Source organism: Myodes glareolus, chromosome X (assembly GCF_982192425.1).
Source record: "Myodes glareolus chromosome X, mMyoGla1.1, whole genome shotgun sequence".
Lineage (NCBI taxonomy): Eukaryota > Metazoa > Chordata > Mammalia > Rodentia > Cricetidae > Myodes > Myodes glareolus.
Window position 1 is genome coordinate 71,405,073 of NC_142053.1, and position 19,773 is coordinate 71,424,845.

General features: G+C 36.4%; 1 protein-coding gene across 2 annotated transcripts in view; it reads left to right on the forward strand.

The window, feature by feature from the left end:
* Window positions 1-19,773, forward strand: part of Pof1b (POF1B actin binding protein) — a 76,608-nt gene that overhangs the window by 53,626 nt on the left and 3,209 nt on the right. The window contains exons 13-16 of one of the 2 annotated variants that reach the window (XM_048418046.3): window positions 15-134; window positions 2,457-2,585; window positions 3,409-3,491; window positions 19,362-19,476. In XM_048418046.3, the coding sequence (XP_048274003.1) occupies window positions 15-134; window positions 2,457-2,585; window positions 3,409-3,491; window positions 19,362-19,476 (447 nt within the window). Of the gene's footprint in view, window positions 1-14; window positions 135-2,456; window positions 2,586-3,408; window positions 3,492-19,361; window positions 19,501-19,773 lie in introns of those variants that run through there. The other variant, XM_048418045.3, reaches the window with a different exon arrangement.

Consider the following 19,773-nt stretch of genomic DNA (forward strand, 5'->3'; position numbering starts at 1 on the left):
TTGGTTTTGTACAGGTGTCTGAGACTTGCACAGGCCCAATACTGCAGGCTAAAATGGATGAGATTGGCAGCCATTATATGGAGATGGTAAAAAACTTAAGAATTGAGAAAGACAGAGAAATCAGCAAGCTAAGGGTATGTTGATCCCCTACATTGAATAAATATATATGTCTACAGAAAGTTCTTTCAACAAGAGTGATGCTTGGGCCTTGAGAGGTAACTGAGACATTAAAAACGCTTGGTATTCAATCATGGGGAGCAGAGTTTGGGTCTGATCACCAATGTAACAAGCCAGTCAGCCTTCAGATGCCTGTAACTACAGCTCTCCAAGATCTAGCTCTCTCCTCTGGCCTCTTTACACATGCATGAAAAGATAAATTTTATTAAAGAAAATGATTTTCATCACCATCAGCACCACTCCCCAACCCTACTACCATTAGAAAGAAAAACAAATGATTGTTTTAATTTTAAATCTACAAAGAAAAATAAGTTAAGATTTTTAATGTCTTCTAAAACCTTTTCTTATAATTATATTTCTGAATATTAAAAAGCAATGAAATTTCTAAGTGCTATCTTAAGTTAAATTATTTTCTACTGTAGGTTAATTTTTCTTCTCAGATGTTAAAAAGATATTAATTTCATTGTCTTGATTTTTATTAATTTTTAACAATTTATGTTTGGTAGATGGGTGGAGGACCCTTCATAAAATTGCATGTTTACTCAGAAAAGCATAATATTTAAAATTATACAGTTAAGCCATAATTTATCTGAATGATTATAAATATTTTAGTTAACTTTTTTAATTAAAAAAAATTACACACTGGGCAGTGGTGATGCACGCCTTTAATCCCAGCACTCAGGAGGCAGAGGCAGGCAGAGCTCTGTGAGTTCTTGAGATCAGCCTGGTTTACAAGAACTAGTTCCAGGACAGGCTCCAAAGCTACAGAGAAACCCTGTCTCATAAAAACAAAATAAAAATTAATAATTACACCATTTCCCCTTTCTCATTCCTCCCTCCAATTCTTTCTGTATGTATACACATCCTTTGCTTTCTCTAGATAATCTGGCATCTTTTACTTTAAATGTTACTATTACATATTTTTACAAATGCCTAAATACATAAAAACAACCTGTTCAGCCCATTTAGTGTTACTTGTATGAATATAATTTTAAAGTTAAGCATTCGGTATTGAATAGCCAATTAAGGAATTCATCCATAAGGAAACTTATTTCTCCCACTCTCTGCATTCCGTAGTTGCTTGCAGTTCTTTGACTATGGGTTCAGCCTGGTGAGATCTTCCCTTTCTGTGTTAGCATGTCTATTGGGGTTATACTTCTTCATGTCTTGTGTAGGCAACCATATTGTTGAGGCACCATGGGTGAAATTTCCCAGTCATTTCTAGAAGGTCAATCTCACAGCAGATACTGGTTCTCTGGCATTTAGAATCTTCCTGCCCCCATTCCCCATTCCTTCCATGATGTTCCCTGAGACATAGGTTCAGGAACTGTGTTTTAGATGTATCAATTGGGGCTGGACTTCTCATGATCATTTGCTCTCTGTATTTTAATAAATTTTATATATTAAGCACTTTGTCATTCATGGTAAGTTATGTTGGATTTCGTCTATCTATAATTTACATCAAAAGTAGTATATTTTCAAGAATATAGTATTTTGCCTTATAATTCCATGTTGAATTGATTTAACTAACCCTTAATTTATTGTGTCCTAAATGTACTCAGATACATTTAAATATTTTAATGAACAAAATGACCAATGATTTTTCTCATCTTATATCAGTGAAGTTTTTTTTTCTAAAATAAATTAAATGAAACTTAATTTGTTAATAGATCTACTGATCATTCTGAAATTTCTTCCACTGGTTTCCTCTTTTCCAATCTAATGTTATTACTAGCACTTTAACCAAGCAGTTTCTATTCCCATATATGTGGAAGTGAGAAAGACAAAATTTGTAATTTGTATTTGAGCATCTTTTCTTTTGAGTTGCAGCCATTATTATTGGATTCCTTCTGGGATTCATTTAACTCTTTTTGAAAATAATGCTTATCTCCCTGGGATTCTGTGAAAATTCATTTAAGACATGCATCACAAATCATTTTGTGCACTGAAAGTTACAGCATAACATTAAGATTGAAGGTGCCTTAATTAGTGTTTGAAGAAATCTAAAATTTCTAGAAAGCTATTTTCTTAGCTTTATTTTATTGCTATGGCCTAAAGCAATTGCTTGTACTTTAATTGTAAATATCAAACACAAATTTTTAAAATGAGAAATTTCTAACTGATATTTCAGATTATATTTAATATCAATAAAATTTGCTACACATTTATGGAAATTGATACATTATTTTTCTTTTGATGACTTGGCATAACTATACTTCACTGGAATTATATGTTTTTTAAAAAGCATTATAATAAAATTCTTATTTCTAAATCCTTAGTCTCAATTAAACCAGTACCAAAAAGACGTTTCCAAAAGAGAAGGAAGTTGCAGTGACTTCCAATTCAAACTTCATGAACTGACAAGCTTGCTGGAAGAAAAGGATTCTCTTATAAAGCGTCAATCAGAGGTAAGAAGAAGAGGAATATACATGGTGGAGAAGAATGGTACAATAGGTTCTTTAGAATAAATACTTTCCATGCATTAAGAAAGAAGATATTAAACTGCAGGGATGGTTCTGTTGTGAAAGGCTAGACACTTAAAACGTCAAGGAAATGACACCTTACCAGGACATACTTTATTACACATGAGAGAACGTATGTGAATAGTAAGATTTCCACTTGAGAAATAATTCAACTGAAAGCAAAAACTGAAGTTAAAGGAAAAAGACTGGTGTTATACTTTTGCTATTTCTAAGATATTTAATTTATATTTCATTAGCAGTGAAATTCCCCAAAGCCCGTGATCTCATTCTTAGGTCAGGAACTAATCTTTCATTAAGGTACTATATTATATCAGCAGCTAGTAGCCCAAAATCTGTCATACAATAAATACTAAAGGAACTATTAAAAACAATGGGCTAATATTTTATTACTGTTATTTAAAAACGGCACTTGCAGTTTTCTGTTTGGAATCTGCATCTACTTCCTTATTGAAATTTTATCATCATCATCATCATCGTCAAATTAGCCTAACTTTAAACTGTTCAGAACAAAAACAATCACATTCTCATACTGACAGAAGCATGTCCAATCAATTGTTGATATCCTACCTCTGTTAGTGGGGTTCTCAAAAGGCATGTATAGAATTTTGGCTACTGTGGATTAAGATTAGTAAGATTAGAACATTTTATATAAAAACAAAGCGGGAGAAGTGGTGGGGGTTATTTTTAGTAATCATATTAGTTCATGTTTATATTTCTATTTAAATAATCATTGTGTTTTCTCTGTAAGGAACTCTCAAAGTTGAGGCAGGAAATATATTCATCCCATAACCAACCCTCCAGTGTTGGAAGGACAACAATCACCACAAAAAAGTAATGTACTTTAAAATGGCATTTGAATATGTGAAGTTATTATAAAATTTAAGTTGTTATTCTCTTAGTTGATGTGTAGATCACTATAAAGAGGTTATTTTTTATTCATAAGCAGTTATACTGAAGAATGAATGTTCAGAAAAGGCATTACTACCATAGTTAGGATAATTGTGTATTGTAGCATAATTAATAAATACACAGAGACAGAAATTGGGGTTCAACCTGAAGGTCAGAAAAGCAAAACAGTCAGCCACTGTATTACCTCTACCTCAGTCCAAAAATGGTGATCTGCCTCCCGGAATTTCAGAATGAGACTGTGTGTGAGAGCTGTCTCCTCCTGTTTTATATTCCACTCTAGGACTGGGATTAAAGGCGTGCACCCCTGCTGCTTGGTTTCTATGCCAAACTAGTGTGACTCCTGGGATTGAAGGTGTGTGTCACCACTGCCTGGTCTGTAAGGCTAAAGTGCAGCTGTTTTACTCTCTGAACTTCAGGCAAACTTTATTTATTAGAATATAAATGAAATATCACTACAGTGTATCATTTATAAAATGTTAAGTACTAGAGAAGTAAAAATAAATAATTGGTTATTATGTATGACTATATGTATATGACATTATATATATCATGGTGCATGTATATACACATATATATGAAATCCATATATTCTTTAAATAGATTTCTATTAAATTCCTTTCCCCCTTTCAGTTGGCTAGTTTTTATTAATATTAACTTTATTCCACTGATCTCTCTGTATTTATGTCACTGTCACACTATTATTCCTATAGGTTTCAGTAAGTTTAAAGCAGGAGTACTACTCTTCAAATCATTCTTGCCTACATTATTTTTCTTACTAGTGGACTCTTACTTTTCTATATGAATGTTAGGGTATGTTTGTAGAATTATATAAAATACAACGTATTTGTACCTTGTTAATTCTCATTACATTTCATATATTTATATGAAATATAAAGAACTATATATATAATAGTTCTTATCAACATCTTAAAAATAGTAACGATTCTAATCCACGTGTATGGGAACTTTTAGAGTTAAACTTTATCTTTACTTCAGTCTTTCCTGTCCAAATTCTTTATTCTTTGGGTTGGAGTATGTGCAGATCTTGTGCATATTGTCGCCTTCATTGTGACTTCATATGTGTACCTGCCCTGTTGTTTCTGGAAAATACTTTTTTCTTGCTGTTATTGACCACCTCTGATTCCAAAGTCGATTCTTTTTTGTCTTTTTTTCTAAATATATATTTTATTTGTTTTACAATCCTATCACTGTTTCCTCTCCTTCCTTTCATCCCTAATCCCTCCCCTAATTTCCTCTCTGCTCCCCATCTGCCCCTTCCCAGCTCATCCTCTGTCTCTCTTCAGAGAGGAAGGCTCCCATTGTTATCAATCAAATATGGCCTACCAAATTCCTGAGGCAACCCAGTATGAGTATGAGGGTCCAAAAGGCTGACAAAAGAGTCAAAGATCGCCCCTGCTCCCACTGTTAGGAACCCCACAAGAAGACCAAACTACAAAATTGTAATATATAGTTAGAGGGTCTAATTAACTTCCATGGAGGTACCCTGTTTGCTGGTTCAGTCTCAGTGAGCTCCTATGAGCCCAGGTAGCCGAATGTGTGGGTTTTCTTGTGGTGTCCTTGACCCCTCTGGCTCCTACAGTCCTTCCTTCCTATCTTCAGCAGGATCCCCCCCCCAAGTTCTGTCTAATGTTTGACTGTGGCTCTCTGCATCTGTTTCTGTGAGTTGCTACATGAAGCATCTCTAATGATGATTGGGCTAGGCACTAATCTGAGTATAGCAGAATATCATTAAGAATCATTTCATTGCTTTTTTCCAGTTGTTTTTTGTTTTATCCTAGGCCTCTGGGTTATATAGCATCTTGTTTCTGTCCCACCAGGTCGTGTCATGGGTGGGATTTCTTTTGTGGATCTAAGCTGGACCAGCCATTGGTTGGCCACTCCCATAATTTTTGAGCCACCTATACCCCAACACATCTTGTAAGCAGGACAATTTGTAGATTGAAATTTATGTGGCTGGGTTGGTGTTCCAATCCTTTCACTGGAAGTCTTGCCTGGTTACAGGAGATGGCCAGTTCAGGGTCCATATTCCCCACTACTAGGAGTCTAGAAGGTATCAAAAGATGGAAAGATCTCCCATGCTCACAGATTAGTAGGATTAGCATAGTAAAAAATGATGATCTTACCAAAAGCAAGATTGATTCAATGCAATCCCCATAAGAATTCTAGCATAATTCTTTACAGACATTGAAAGAAAAATACTCACTTTATATAGAAAAACAGCAAACCAAGATAGATAAAGCAGTCCTGTTTAATAAAAGAACTTTTGTAGTTATCACCATCCCTGATTTCAAGCTCCACTACAGAGCTATAGCAATAAAAGTTGCACGGTGTTGGCATAAAAGCAGACAGGTGGATCAATGGAATTGGATGAAAGTTTCAGATGTAAATTCATACACCTATGTACATCTGATGTTTGATAAAGAAACCTAAGTAAAATAATGGAGGAAAGAAAGTATCTTCAATAAATAGAGCTGATCTAAGTGGATGTCAGCGTATAAAAGAAGGCAAATAAATCCATATCTATCACTCCGCACAAAATTCAAGTCCAAATGGATCAAAGGCCTCAACATAAAACCAGATACACTGAATCTGACAAAAGAGAAGGTGGGGAATAGCCCTGAACACGTTGGCACAAGATACAACTTTATGAACAGAACACCAATAATGCAGGCACTAAGATTGATAATTAATAACAGGGACCTCATGAAACTGAAAAACTTCTATAAGGAAGGACACCATCCATAGGACAAAATGGCAGTTTTAGACTGGGAAAAGATTGCCTTCAAGACCACATAGAGGGTTGATATCCAAAATATATAAAGAACTCAAGAAACTAGACATCATCAAACCAAATAATCCAATTAAAAATGGGATATAGTTCTAAACAGAGAATTCTTAACAGAGGAATCTCAAATGGCTGAGAAACAAGAGATGCTCAACATTCTTAGCCATCAGGGAAATGCAAATCAAAACAACTCTGAGATTCCATCTTACACCTGTTAGAATGGCTAAGATTAAAAACACAAGAAACAGCTCATACTTGTGAGCAACTGAAGCAGGGGGGACACCCCTCCACTGCTGGTGGGAGTGAAAACAAGTAGAGTCACTTTGGAAATCAGTATGTGATTTCTCTGAAAATTGAGAATCGATCTACCTCAAGACCCAGCTATAAAACTCCTGGGCATATGGCTAAACGACACTCCATTCTACCACAAGGACATTTGCTCAATTATGTACATAGCACCATTATTTGTAATAGCAAAACCTGGAAACAACCTAGATGTCCCTCCACCAAAGAATGGATAAAGAAGTTGTAGTACATTTACACAATGGAGTGTTACTCAGCATTAAAAACAATGATGTCATGAAATTTGAAGGCAAATGAATGGTCCTAGAAAAAAATCATCCTAAGTGAGGTAACCCAGGCCCAGAAACGGAACCATGATATGTACTCACTTATGAGTGGAAATTAGCTGTAAAGGATAATCACATTGCAATCCACAGATCCAGAGAGACTCAACCACAGGGTTGCTCAAGGGCAGACATGTGGATCTCCATGGGAAGGTGAAATACAAGAGATCTTATGGGTGGACTGGAGGTAGGTGGGTATGTGATCGTGAAGAATCAGATGGAGGGAGAGAGTACTGAGAGAGACAACAGAAATTGGGGGATATCTTGAGGATGAGCTAGAAACCTAGCACAATGGAAATTCCCAGAAAGCTATGAGGTTGACCCTAGCTAAGCGAGCAATTCTTTTCATTTTAAGAGATGCTCTTACTATGCAGCCCTGGTGTTGTAGTTACTTTTCTGTTGCTGTGAAGAGACACCATGACCAAAGCAAAATATATTTATTTTTTTCAAAGTTTATTAAATTATGAAAGTTTCTATTTCTGCTCCTCCTCCCAACACCCTCCCACTCCCCCCCTCCCCCTCCTCCTCCCTCTCCATCCCTGAGAGGAGTCAGGGCTTCCAGCCCTGTGGGAAGTTCAAGTTCCTCCCCCCTCCCTCCAGGTCCAGGGATGTGAGTATCCAAACAGACTGGATCCCAAAAAATCCAGTATATGCAGAGGAAACAAGTCCCAGTGTCATTGTCAATGACTTTTCAGAAAGGCTCCAGGCCAGCCACATTCAGAGAATCCGGCCACATTCAGAAAATCTGGTTGGATCACATGCTCGTTCAGTCCCAGTCCAACTGGCCTTGGTGAACTCTCATTAGATCAGTCCCCTTATATCAGTGGGTGATCGCACCCCTCGCGGTCCTGAGTTTTGTTTTTTTTTTTTCATGTTCTTCCTCCTTCTGCTCCTCATTTGGACCATGGGGGGCTCAGTCCGGTGCTCCAATGTGGGTTTCCGTCTGTATCGCCATCCATCGTTGGATGAAGGATCTATGGTGATAAGCAAAATCTTCATCAGTATGGTTATAGGCCAAGGCCGGTTCAGGCACCCTCTCCTCTGTCCAGAGAACAATCTGGAGATCTCTCCATGGACCTGGGATCCCATTTATAATCAAGTCTCTTGTAAACCCTAAAATGACTCCCATAGTTGAGATATATTCTTCTCTGATCCCATATCCATCCTTCCTCCCTCCCTCCATCTCAGTCCACCGAGTTTTCCCCATTCCTCCCATACTCCATTCTCTCTAACCCTCTCCCCTTCCAACAACCCTCCCACCCACCCCACCCCCATACACCCGAGGTTACCTGGGACTCATGTCTATTTCCAATCTCCAGGAAGATAAGTACATGATTTTCTTCAGGTTCACCTTCTTATTTAGCTTCTCTAGGATCTCGAATAATAGGCTCAAAGACCTTTAATTATGGCTAGAATCCACTTATGAGTGAATACATACCATATTCCTCTTTTTGGGTCTGGCTTACCTCACTCAGTAAAGCGTTTTCTATGTCCATCCATTTGCATGCAAAATTCAAGATGTCATTGTTTTTTACCGCTGAGTAAAACTCTAGTGTATATATGTTCCACACCTTTTTTAACCATTCTTCTATTGAGAGGCACCTAGGTTGTTTCCAGGTTCTGGCTATTACAAATAGTGCTGCTATGAACATAGGAGAACAAATGCTTTCATGGTATGATAGAGCATCTCTTGGGTATATTCCCAAGAGTGGAATTGATGTGTCTTGAGGGAGATTGACTCCCAGTTTCCTGAGAAACCGCCACACTGATTTCCACAGTGGCTGCACAAGTTTGCATTTCCACCAACAATGGATGAGAGTTCCCCTCTCTCCACATCCTCTCCAGCATAGGCTATCATTGGTGTTTTTGACTTTAGCTAATCTGACCGGTGTAAAATGGTATCTCATAGTTGTTTTGATTTTCATTTCCCTGATCGCTAAGGATGTTGAGCATGACCTTAAGTGTCTTTTGGCCATTTGGAGTTTTTTTGTTGAGAATTCTCTGTTCAGATCAGCACCCCATTTTTTAATTGGGTTAATTAGAGTTTTAGTGTCTAGTTTCTTGATTTCTTTGTATATATTGGAGATCAGACCTTTATCTGATGAAGGGTTGGTGAAGATCTTCTCCCAGTCAGAAGGTAGCCTTTTTGTCTTACTGACGGTGTCCTTTGCTTTACAGAAGCTTGTCAGTTTCAGGAGGTCCCATTTATTCATTGATTCTCTTATTGTCTGTGCTACTGGGGTTCTACTTAGGAAGTGGCCTCCTGTGCCTATATCTTGTAGACTATTTCCCACTTTCTCTTCTATCTGGTTCAAAGTGGTCCAATTAATGTTGAGGTCTTTAACCCATTTGGACTTTATTTTTGTGCATGGTGATAGATATGGATCTACTTTCATTCTTCTACAGGTTGAAATCCAGTTATGCCAACACCATTTGTTAAAGATGCTTTCCTTCTTCCATTGCATACCTTTAGCCCCCTTGTCGAAAATCAAGGGTTCATAGGTTTGCGGGTTAATATCTGGGTCTTCTATTCGATTCCATAGGTCGACTTCTCTGTTCTTATGCCAGTACCAAGCTGTTTTTAATACTGTAGCTGTGTAATAGAGTTTGAAGTCAGGGATGGTTATACCTCCAGAAGTTCCTTTATTATATAAGATTGTTTTGGCTATCCTGGGTTTTTTGTTTTTCCATATAAACTTGATTATTGTTCTCTCAAGGTCTGTGAAGAAGTTTGATGGGATTTTAATGGGGATTGCATTGAATCTATAGATTGCTTGGTAGAATTGCCATTTTTACTATGTTGATCCTCCCAATCCAAGAGCAAGGGAGATCTTTCCATTTTCTGGTATCCTCCTCTATTTCTTTCTTCAAAGACTTAAAGTTCTTGTCAAATAGGTCTTTCACTTCCTTGGTCAGAGTTATCCCAAAATATCTTATGCTATTTGTGGCTATCGTGAAAGGTGAACTTTCTCTGATTTCCCTCCCTGCTTCTTTATCCTTTGTGTATAGGAGGGCAACTGATTTTTTGGAGTTGATCTTGTATCCTGCCACATTACTAAAGGTGTTTATCAGCTGTAGGAGTTCTTTGGTAGAGTTTTTGGGGTCGCTCATGTATACTATCATATCGTCTGCAAATAACGAGAGTTTAACTTCTTCTTTTCCAATTTGAAACCTTTTGATCCCCTTATGTTGTCGTATTGCTATTGCTAGAACTTCTAGCACTATATTGAAGAGATATGGGGAGAGTGGACAGCCTTGTCTTGTTCCTGATTTCAATGGAATGGCTTTGAGTTTCTCTCCGTTCAGTTTGATGTTAGCTGTTGGCTTGCTGTAAATAGCTTTTATTATATTTAGGTATGATCCTTGTATCCCCAATCTCTTCAACACCTTTATCATAAAGGGATGTTGGATTTTGTCAAATGCTTTTTCAGCATCTAATGAAATGATCATATGGTTTTTTTCTTTCAGTTTATTTATATGATGGATTACATTGATAGATTTGCATATGTTGAACCAGCCCTGCATCTCTGGAATGAAGCCTACTTGATCATAATGGATAATTTTTCTAATGTGTTCTTGGAATCGGTTTTCCAGGATTTTGTTGAGAATTTTTGCGTCAATGTTCATGAGTGAGATTGGTCTGTAATTCTCTTTCTTGGTTGTGTCTTTATGTGGTTTTGGTATCAGGGTAACTGTAGTTTCATAAAAAGAGTTTGGCAATGACTCTTCTGTTTCTATATTTTGAAATACCTTAAGGAGTATAGGTATCAGCTCTTCTTGGAAGTTCTGGTACAATTCTGCATTGAAACCATCTGGCCCGGGGCTTTTTTTGGTCGGGAGGTTTTTGATAACAGCTTCTAATTCTTCGCGACTAACAGGTCTATTTAGATTGTTCACCTGGTCTTGATTTAACTTTGGTAAATGGTATTTATCTAAAAACCAATCCATTTCTTGTACATTTTCCAACTTTGTCGCATATAAACTTTCGGAGTAAGATCTAATGATTCTCTGAATTTCCTCTGTGTCTGTTGTTATGTCCCCCTTTTCATTTCTGATCTTATTAATTTGAGTGTTCTCTCTCTGTCTTTTTATTAGTTTGGCTAGGGGTTTGTCAATCTTGTTGATTTTCTCCAAGAACCAACTTTTTGTTTCGTTGATTTTTTGGATTGTTTTCTGTGTTTCTATTTTGTTGATTTCAGCCCACAGTTTGATTATTTCCAGTCTTCTACTCCTCCTGGGAGAGTCTGCTTCTCTTTTTTCCAGAGTTTTCAGGTGTGCTTTTAAGACTCCAATATGTGCTTTCTCTGTTTTCTTTAAATGGGCACTTAGTGCTATGAAATTTCCTCTTAGCACTGCTTTCATTGTGTCCCATAGGTTTGAGTATGTTGTGTCTTTATTTTCATTAAATTCAAGGAAGACTTTAATTTCTTTCTATATTTCTTCCTTGACCCAGGGATGATTCAGTAGTTGACTGTTCAACTTCCATGTGTTTGTAGGCTTTCTGGTGTTCAAATTGTTATTGAATTCTAACTTTACACCATGGTGATCTGACAAGACACAGGTGGTTCCTAAAATTTTTTTGTATCTGTGGAAGTTTGCTTTGTTACCGAGTATGTGGTCAGTTTTCGAGAAGGTTCCATGAGCTGCAGAGAAGAAGGTATATTCTTTCCTATTTGGGTGGAATGTTCTATAGATATCTGTTAAGTCCATTTGATTCATTACCTCTAGTAATTCTCTTATTTCTCTGTTGAGTTTCTGTTTGATTGACCTGTCCTTTGGTGAGAGAGGTGTGTTGAAGTCTCCTACTATTAGTGTGTGTGGTTTGATGACTGCCTTGTGTTCTAAAAGTTTTTCTTTTACATAAGTTTGTGCTTTTATATTAGGGGCATAGATATTCAGGATTGAGACTTCCTCCTGATGAATTGTTCCTGTTATGAGTATGAAATGTCCATCTCCATCTCTTCTGATTGATTTTAGCTTGAAGTCAATTTTGTTAGATATTAGAATGGCCACACCCGCTTGTTTCTTAGGTCCGTTTGCTTGGAAAACCTTTTCCCAACCTTTTACTCTGAGTAGATGTCTATCTTTGTGGTTGAGGTGTGTTTCTTGTAAACAGCAGAATGTTGAATCCTGTTTTCATATCCAATCTCTTAGTCTGTGCCTTTTTATGGGTGAGTTGAGTCCATTAATATTAAGTGATATTAATGACCAGTGGTTGTTGATTCTGGTTATTACTTTGTGTGTGTGTGTGTGTGTAGTAGAGTTTGTGTGTTTCTCTTCTTTGAGTTGTGGTTGTGAAGGGTCGCTAGATGTCTGGGTTATTGTAGGTAGTGATTGCAAAGTTGGATTCCTTGGGATGCGATTTTCCTTCTATTACTTTCTGTAAGGCTGGATTTGTGGCTACGAATTGTTTAAATTTATTTTTATCCTGGAATATTTTGTTTTCTCTGTTGATAGTGAACGATAGCTTGGCTGGGTATAGTAGTCTGGGCTTGCATCCATGGTCTCTTAGTTTCTGCAGTACCTCTATCCAGGATCTTCTGGCTTTCATGGTTTCCATAGAGAAGTCCGGTGTAAGTCTGATAGGTTTACCTTTATAAGTTACTTGACTTTTTTCCTTTGCAGCTCTCAATATCCTTTCTTTAGTCTGAATGCTTTGTGTTTTGATTATTATATGGCGAGGGGATGTTTTTTTCTGATCCAGCTTATTCGGTGTTCTGTATGCTTCTTGCACCTTCATAGGAATATCGTTCTTTAGATTGGGAAAGTTTTCTTCTATAATTTTGTTGAATATATTTTCTGGGCCTTTGATCTGCCGTTCTTCTCCTTCTTCAATCCCTATTATTCTTAGATTTGGTTTTTTATTATGTCCCACAATTCCTGAATGTTTTGTGATGAGAATTTGTTGGATTTGCTGTTTTCTTTGTTCAGAGCGTTTAATTTCTCTATGGTGTCCTCAGAGTCTGAGATTCTTTCTTCTATCTCTTGTATTCTGTTTGTTATGCTTGTTTCTGAAGTCTCTGTTCTTTTACCTAGATTTTCCATAGCCAGACGGCCCTCGGTTTGTGATTTCTTCATTGACTCCATTTCAGTTTTCAAATCTTGAACTGTTTCCATTACCTGTTTGATTGTTTTTTCTTGGTTTCCCAGAATTTCATTTACGGATTTACTCATTTCTTCAAACTTTTTGGTATATTTCTCTTCCATTTCTTTACTCATTTCCTCAATCTTTTTGTTATACTTATCTTCCATTTCTTTATGGCAGGTTTTCACCTCCTGTTTAAGTTCCTCTATTATTTTCATATAGATCCGCTTAGAGTCGACTTCTTCTATTTCTTCTGGAGTAGGGTGTTCAATTCTTCTCATTTCGTGCTCCCTGGATTCTGGAGATGTCATGTTGCCTTTCAGGTTGTTGGAGGAATTCTTGCATTGGCGCCTGCCCATCTTCACCTCTCTGGATGAAATTCCTCTGCAATCTCTGGATAGAACTCCTCAGCACTCTCTGGATAGAGCTCCTCAGCACTGCAGCTGGGATAGCTGGCCTTTCCAGGGCCCAGGGGACCAGAGTGCAGCAGCAGTGGGGGCAGGGAGTGGTCTGGTGAAACAAGGAAGACCCTGTCTCAGAAGCTGAGGGGGTAGGGGCTGTCCTCTCTTCCCAGGCTGGCCGCCCAGGCTAGCACCTACTCACCTCTCCGGATAGAACTCCTTGGCACTGCTACAGGGGTAGCCGGTCTTCCCAGGGCCCAGGAGACAAGAGTGCAGGGCAGTGGGGGCAGGGAGGGGTCCAGTGAAACAGGGAAGATCCTGCTGCAGAAGCTGAGGGGGGTAGGGGCTGTCCTCTCTTCCCAGGCTGGCCGCCCAGGCTAGCACCTACTCACCTCTCCGGATAGAACTACTTGGCACTGCTACAGGGGTAGCTGGTCTTCCCAGGGCCCAGGAGACAAGAGTGCAGGGCAGTGGGGGCAGGGAGGGGTCCAGTGAAACAGGGAAGACCCTGCTGCAGAAGCTGAGGAGGGGAGGGGCTGTGCTCTCTTCCCAGGCTGGCCGCCCAGGCTAGCACCCACTCACCTCTCCGGGTAGAACTCCTCTCTATATTTTTTTTTTTAAAAAAGAGTTTGCTTACAGTTTCAGAAGGCGAGTCCTTGATCATCAGAGTAGGAAGCATGGTAGATAGGCAGGATGGCATGGCACCGGAGCAGTAGCTAAGAGTTACGTCTGGTCCACAATCTCAGGGAATAGTAGGGGAGAGAGGGAAGGAGAGAGAGAAAGAGAAGAAAGAGGAGGAAAGAGACTGAGTGAGAGAAAGGACTGGACCTGGGATTTTGAAGCCCACCCCAAGTCACACACCTCCTCCAACAAGATTACACTTTCTAATCCTTCCCAAGACAGTTCCACTAATTAGGGACCAAACATTCACAAGTATGATCCCATGAGGGGCATCCCCATTTAAGCCCCCATACCTGGTTGGCGTATAACTCTTGGTTGACCAGGCCGGCCTCCAAACCACAGAAATGTACCTGCCTCTGTCTCCCAACTGCTGGGATTAAAGGTGTACACCACCATACCCAGTTGTCTTTCAGTTAATGAGAAAATAATTTGTAGTTTTCAAATTATAAATCTTACATTCTTTGCTTTGTTCTGTCCTAAGCATTTTATGATATTTTCAGTATATTTCCTTTAAAGAATCTTATACTATATAAATCTTAAACTTCTTTGCTACATTTATTCCGAAGTATCAGGGTTTTGTTTTCATGTTATTGTTAGCACAATTATTTTCTTTCTTAAGGGAAAAAAAATTCATGTGTATGGTGTTTTGCCTGCATGTGTGTCTGTATCCTGTATACATATCTGGGTGAATGGGAAGTCCAGAAGAGGGCATTGAATCTCCCACAACCAGGTCACAGATGGTTTTTAGCCATCATATGGGTGTCGGAAATTAAGCCAGAGTCCTCTGAAAGAGCAGCCAGTGCTCTGAACCTCCGAACCATCTCTCCAACTCCTAGAATTGTTTTCTTAACTTTATTTTCATATCACTCATTATAAGGGTATAGGATCACAGTTGGTAGTGTGTGTATTCATTTTATATTCCTCAAGATTAAAGATATAATTTTTTTACTGAATTCATCAAAATTATCTTATGAGATCATTTCATTTGCAAATAATTTCTTCATTTTTATTCTAGGTACATTTTATTTCTTTTTTAAATTGCCTTAATACCTCCAATACAATGTTAAATAGAAATAAGAAAAGGAACTTTTTCATTTTACTGTTCTTGGTTAGTGGGTGGGTGAAATTTACTCAGTACTTTTAAAATATTATGTTAACAGTGAGTTTTTATCTAATTGAAGTTGTTCACTTCTGTTCTTCATAAGTTCTTTTTCAAGTTATGACGGTGCTAGAAAATTTATATTAGATGATCAAAAGAGTGTATGCATGGTTCTGTAAATAATATATGACATTAAATGATTTCTAAGACATTACAATCTCATATTGTTTGAATCAAATGCTCTTTTTCACATTACACAATTATTTTGTGTGTTATTAGATTTGATTTACTAGCATTTTGTCGAGAATTTTTACTTCTGCATTCCCAAATGATATTGATCTGTTTTTTTTTTCATTTACTCTTGTGATATATTTCTTGTTATGGTAGCAGGTTACAACTTACTTTAGAAAATTAAATCAAAATTGTGTGTGTGTGTGTGTGTGTGTGTGTGTGTGTGTGTGTGTGCTTAACCTAAATCTTTTGGAGAAATTCCAAGGACAATCATTAGTTTTTTAAGTTCCTGATACACTATACTAGTTGCAAATATTTGAGGGTTGTTTTTCCTTTATGGGAAGTTAGTTTCTGCTTGCTTCGTTTTTTATAGTTTTTCTGTTTGTTCCTGTGAGATTTACCCTTGGTATTATACATTTCATCTGTTATGCTATGTAGTCTTTCAACATAGAGATTTTCATAGAATTTCTGTTATGATTTTTATTTTTTCAAAGTCAGTAATAATGATTTTCCCTTTTCCTTATATTATTTTAGTAATTTGAGTTCTTTCCTTTTTCTTGTTCAATCCATATCAACATTTTGCTTTTCATTTATAATACTTATTTTTATTGATTAAATTTGTTCTTTAACAATTTCATACAGGTACACAATGTACTCTATCTATTCTCATTTCCTTTTGTCTCTTATTTCCCTCATCTCTCATCTATCCCTTTTCCCTACAAATTCCTTTCCCAGATCCATGGTTTTCTTTCTTTCTTCAAAGTCAATAATAGTGACCTTCCATTTTACCTGTGCAATTTTACCAATTTGAGGCCTTTCTCTTTTTTTTGGTCAATCAATGTTAATAATTAAGAAATAATTTTGATTTCAGTGATCTCTGTTTATCTCCAATTTAATCTTTATTTTTTGGACTTTTGATACAGGTTTTCTCTATAGCTTTCAAGCCCATCCTGGATCTTGCTCTTGTAGACCAGGCTGGTCTTGAATTCACAGAGATCCACCTGCTTCGGCCTTCTGAGTGCCTGGATTAAAGGCATGTGCCACCACTGCCGGGTTAAAATTTTATTTTATACTAGGCTGTGTGTGTGTTTACATTTTTAAAAATGGTTTCTAAGATACAAGCCTATGTGATTGAGATCGCTCTTTTCTTATAAAAGAGGCAATATAACTAATATTTTTCTTGAGCCTTGCTTTATTAATTGTTTAAAAATATCACTTAACTTACAAATATTTGTGAATTTCTGAAGGTATTCACTTATATTTCTGTTTTCACTTCATTTTAACTGGAACATATACTGTTCTTAAAGTTGTTGACTCATTTAGTCTATTCCACACAAAATTCCATATATATTAAAACACATATTTTAATTCATTTTAGATAGAAAATATTATTGATATCTTCTAGGCGTGGTAGTAAAGTGTTATTCAAGCCTATTTCCATGTTCACATACTGTCCAGTCTATTATGTGTAGAAAGCGTTTACTGAAACCATGTTCATTTCTGCCCAGTTTTAGTTCATGTAGTTTTAAATTCTATTATTTGGTTATGTTTGTGTATTATTTTTGTAATGACTTTTGAAATTTCCTACAAAATTTCTTTTTAAAATGCCTTTATTTATTTTGAATATGGATGCCACGGTACACATATGTTGATTACAGGACCACTTGTGGAACTTGATTTTCCTATTCCATCAAGTACATTGTGATGATTGAACTCTGGACATCAAGCTCAGAAGAAAGGGTTAGCTAATGTTCTGGCCTTTGGTGTAATGCGCTCTTGCAAAAGTCTTTAAACTCTCAAAGACTGGTTCCAATTACATATTTCCTCCAAGGCCAGACCTCCTAAATGTCCCCAGACAACTCTACCAACTAGGGATCAGACATTCAAATTTCTGAGATTGTGGGAGATAGCTCATTCAAGCCACCCACACAGAAGTTTCAGTCCATGGTTGTTTAGTCTCACTGCCTTTATTTAGCCTATGGTAAGACACAACTTCTTAGCAGTGAACACATGACAGAAGTAGCTGTTTATCACATGACAGTCAAGAAGTGAGGAAGATGAGAGTCCCGGCTATGATTTCAACATCTGCTATGCATACTTCCAATGATCTCAGTTATTTTCACTTGACCTCATCTCCTAAAAGTCATGTCACTTCCTAGTAGTGCTACAGATTAGCAACCACATTCGCTTTTCAAAAACTTACCTACATTATAGCAGAATTTTCTGCTATATAATATATAATGTAATTGTTTTTTTCTAATGCTTTTTTTAAATTTAGAGAATTACTTTTTGTTTGCTTATTTTTAAATAGCACAACTAGCTGGTTCTTCATATAATTGAACAATTTATGGTTAGAAAGCATATTAAAAACCCTTATACTTACTGCAACTATTTACAATGTGTGTTTAAATCTACCATCTTGTTAGATGCTTGCTGTTTGTTCAATATTCTTATTGTTCCTTCTTTTTCTATCTTTTATTTAGAATTTTTCATGATTATATATCATATATATTATTTGTTTATTATGTGTATTTATTTTCATTACTTTATAGTTTATAATAAATAGCATTATTTAGCCTATCAATCTACCTTCAAACAGTATTATACTCTATTTTATGAAGCATATTTCTATCTCTTCTTTATGATCTTTTTTTTACCATATGTACTTTCTCATATACATAATGAAAAAACTTACTTTTAAAAGTTAACTAACTTTTAAAACATGTTGAGAATAACAAAATAATTATTTTAGATTTCTCTACATAATTGTCTTTTCTGATTCTATTAATTCTTTATCCTGGGTCCAAATTTTTATCCAGTATCACCTTTTCTCTGCCTGCATTTTTGTGCTGCTCTTCTAGCAAACAATTCATCAGCTTTATAAGTTGGAAAGCAGTCTTTATCTTGCCTACATTATTCAAAGTGGGAATAGTAACCCTTTATGTGACAGGTATATGTTCCTAATTACACTGCATATTTGACACCCTGGAAAGTATAAACCCTTATATAAACTTTGTATTTTCTTGTTTTATTTTAAAAGCAGATATTATCAATATCAGCATATAATATTTCCTTTATTGAACACAGATGTTTTACCTAGTCGCTTAAAGAATGTTTATATCTGAATATTCAACATCACTAACCTTGTGCTTTAGGAAAATAAAATGGTGATGTGTGGTATCACTGGTTGATCTGGTAATAAAGAAAGCTGAGTTACTGTAAGTGAGTAGCATTTATGGCATGGATATATTAGGTAAAGCAATAGTTCACATGGAGAACAAGGTACAACAGAACAAGATTTTATTACCCTACTAAGAATGGTGCAATATTTATAATTTAAGAATTATTCCATGTTGGAATTTTTATCTAGTATTTTGGAACATATTTGACAAGAAGTATTTGGAACTGTCATAGTGAGAGGTGGAGCATAATACTGCTTTTTTTCTATGTATAGAATAGCACTAGAGAGGTCTGCCCCACAAGATAGGGCAGCGGCATACATTGCTGTGTCACTTTAACTTGATAAGATTTCTGAAATCCATTTGTTTTTCTTTTTTCTATCCTGTAAACATAAAAAACTGTCTAAGGAGTGAGCTCCTTACTTATGGTTCTTATTTTATTTTATCTTTTCTCTGTATCATTATCCTATGCTAACAATGATCCAACATGGACAGTGGCAAAGTTTCTCGCCTTTATTAAACATAAAAATAGTGACAGTTTTTCTTTTATATTTGAGAGAGCATTTCATTTGAAATTAGTAAAAAGTCATTCAAGGATACATTGATTTGAAGAGGGGACTGGAAATAGGAGTGGCTACAAATGACAGTTATTTTGTAATAAGTATACCTGCTTTTCATGTATAGGTACAGGACACAATATCCAATCCTTGGTCTCCTGTACGATGACTATGAATATATACCACCAGGAAGTGACACACAGACTATCGTGATTGAGAAAACTGAAGATAAATGGACTCATGTAAGTTTATTTGGGCATTTCTAGGCTGTTTTAATTAATTATATATTTACAGATTTCAAAACTTAGGTAAAGTATCAAATGCAGTACACAACTTGAAAGGTAATGGAGCATGAATGTCATGTATCAATAGAATTTGTCTTGTAATCTTCAATGTGAATACTTATTAACTTTTATGGCTTTAAAATTTGAAAAGATAGTTGTGTTTGCTTTCTCTCTAGATCATAAGATCCTCCAGCTTTAAATTCTGGAGTTTAATGTAAGACTGAATAACCATGCAAATGACATGAATATTTATTT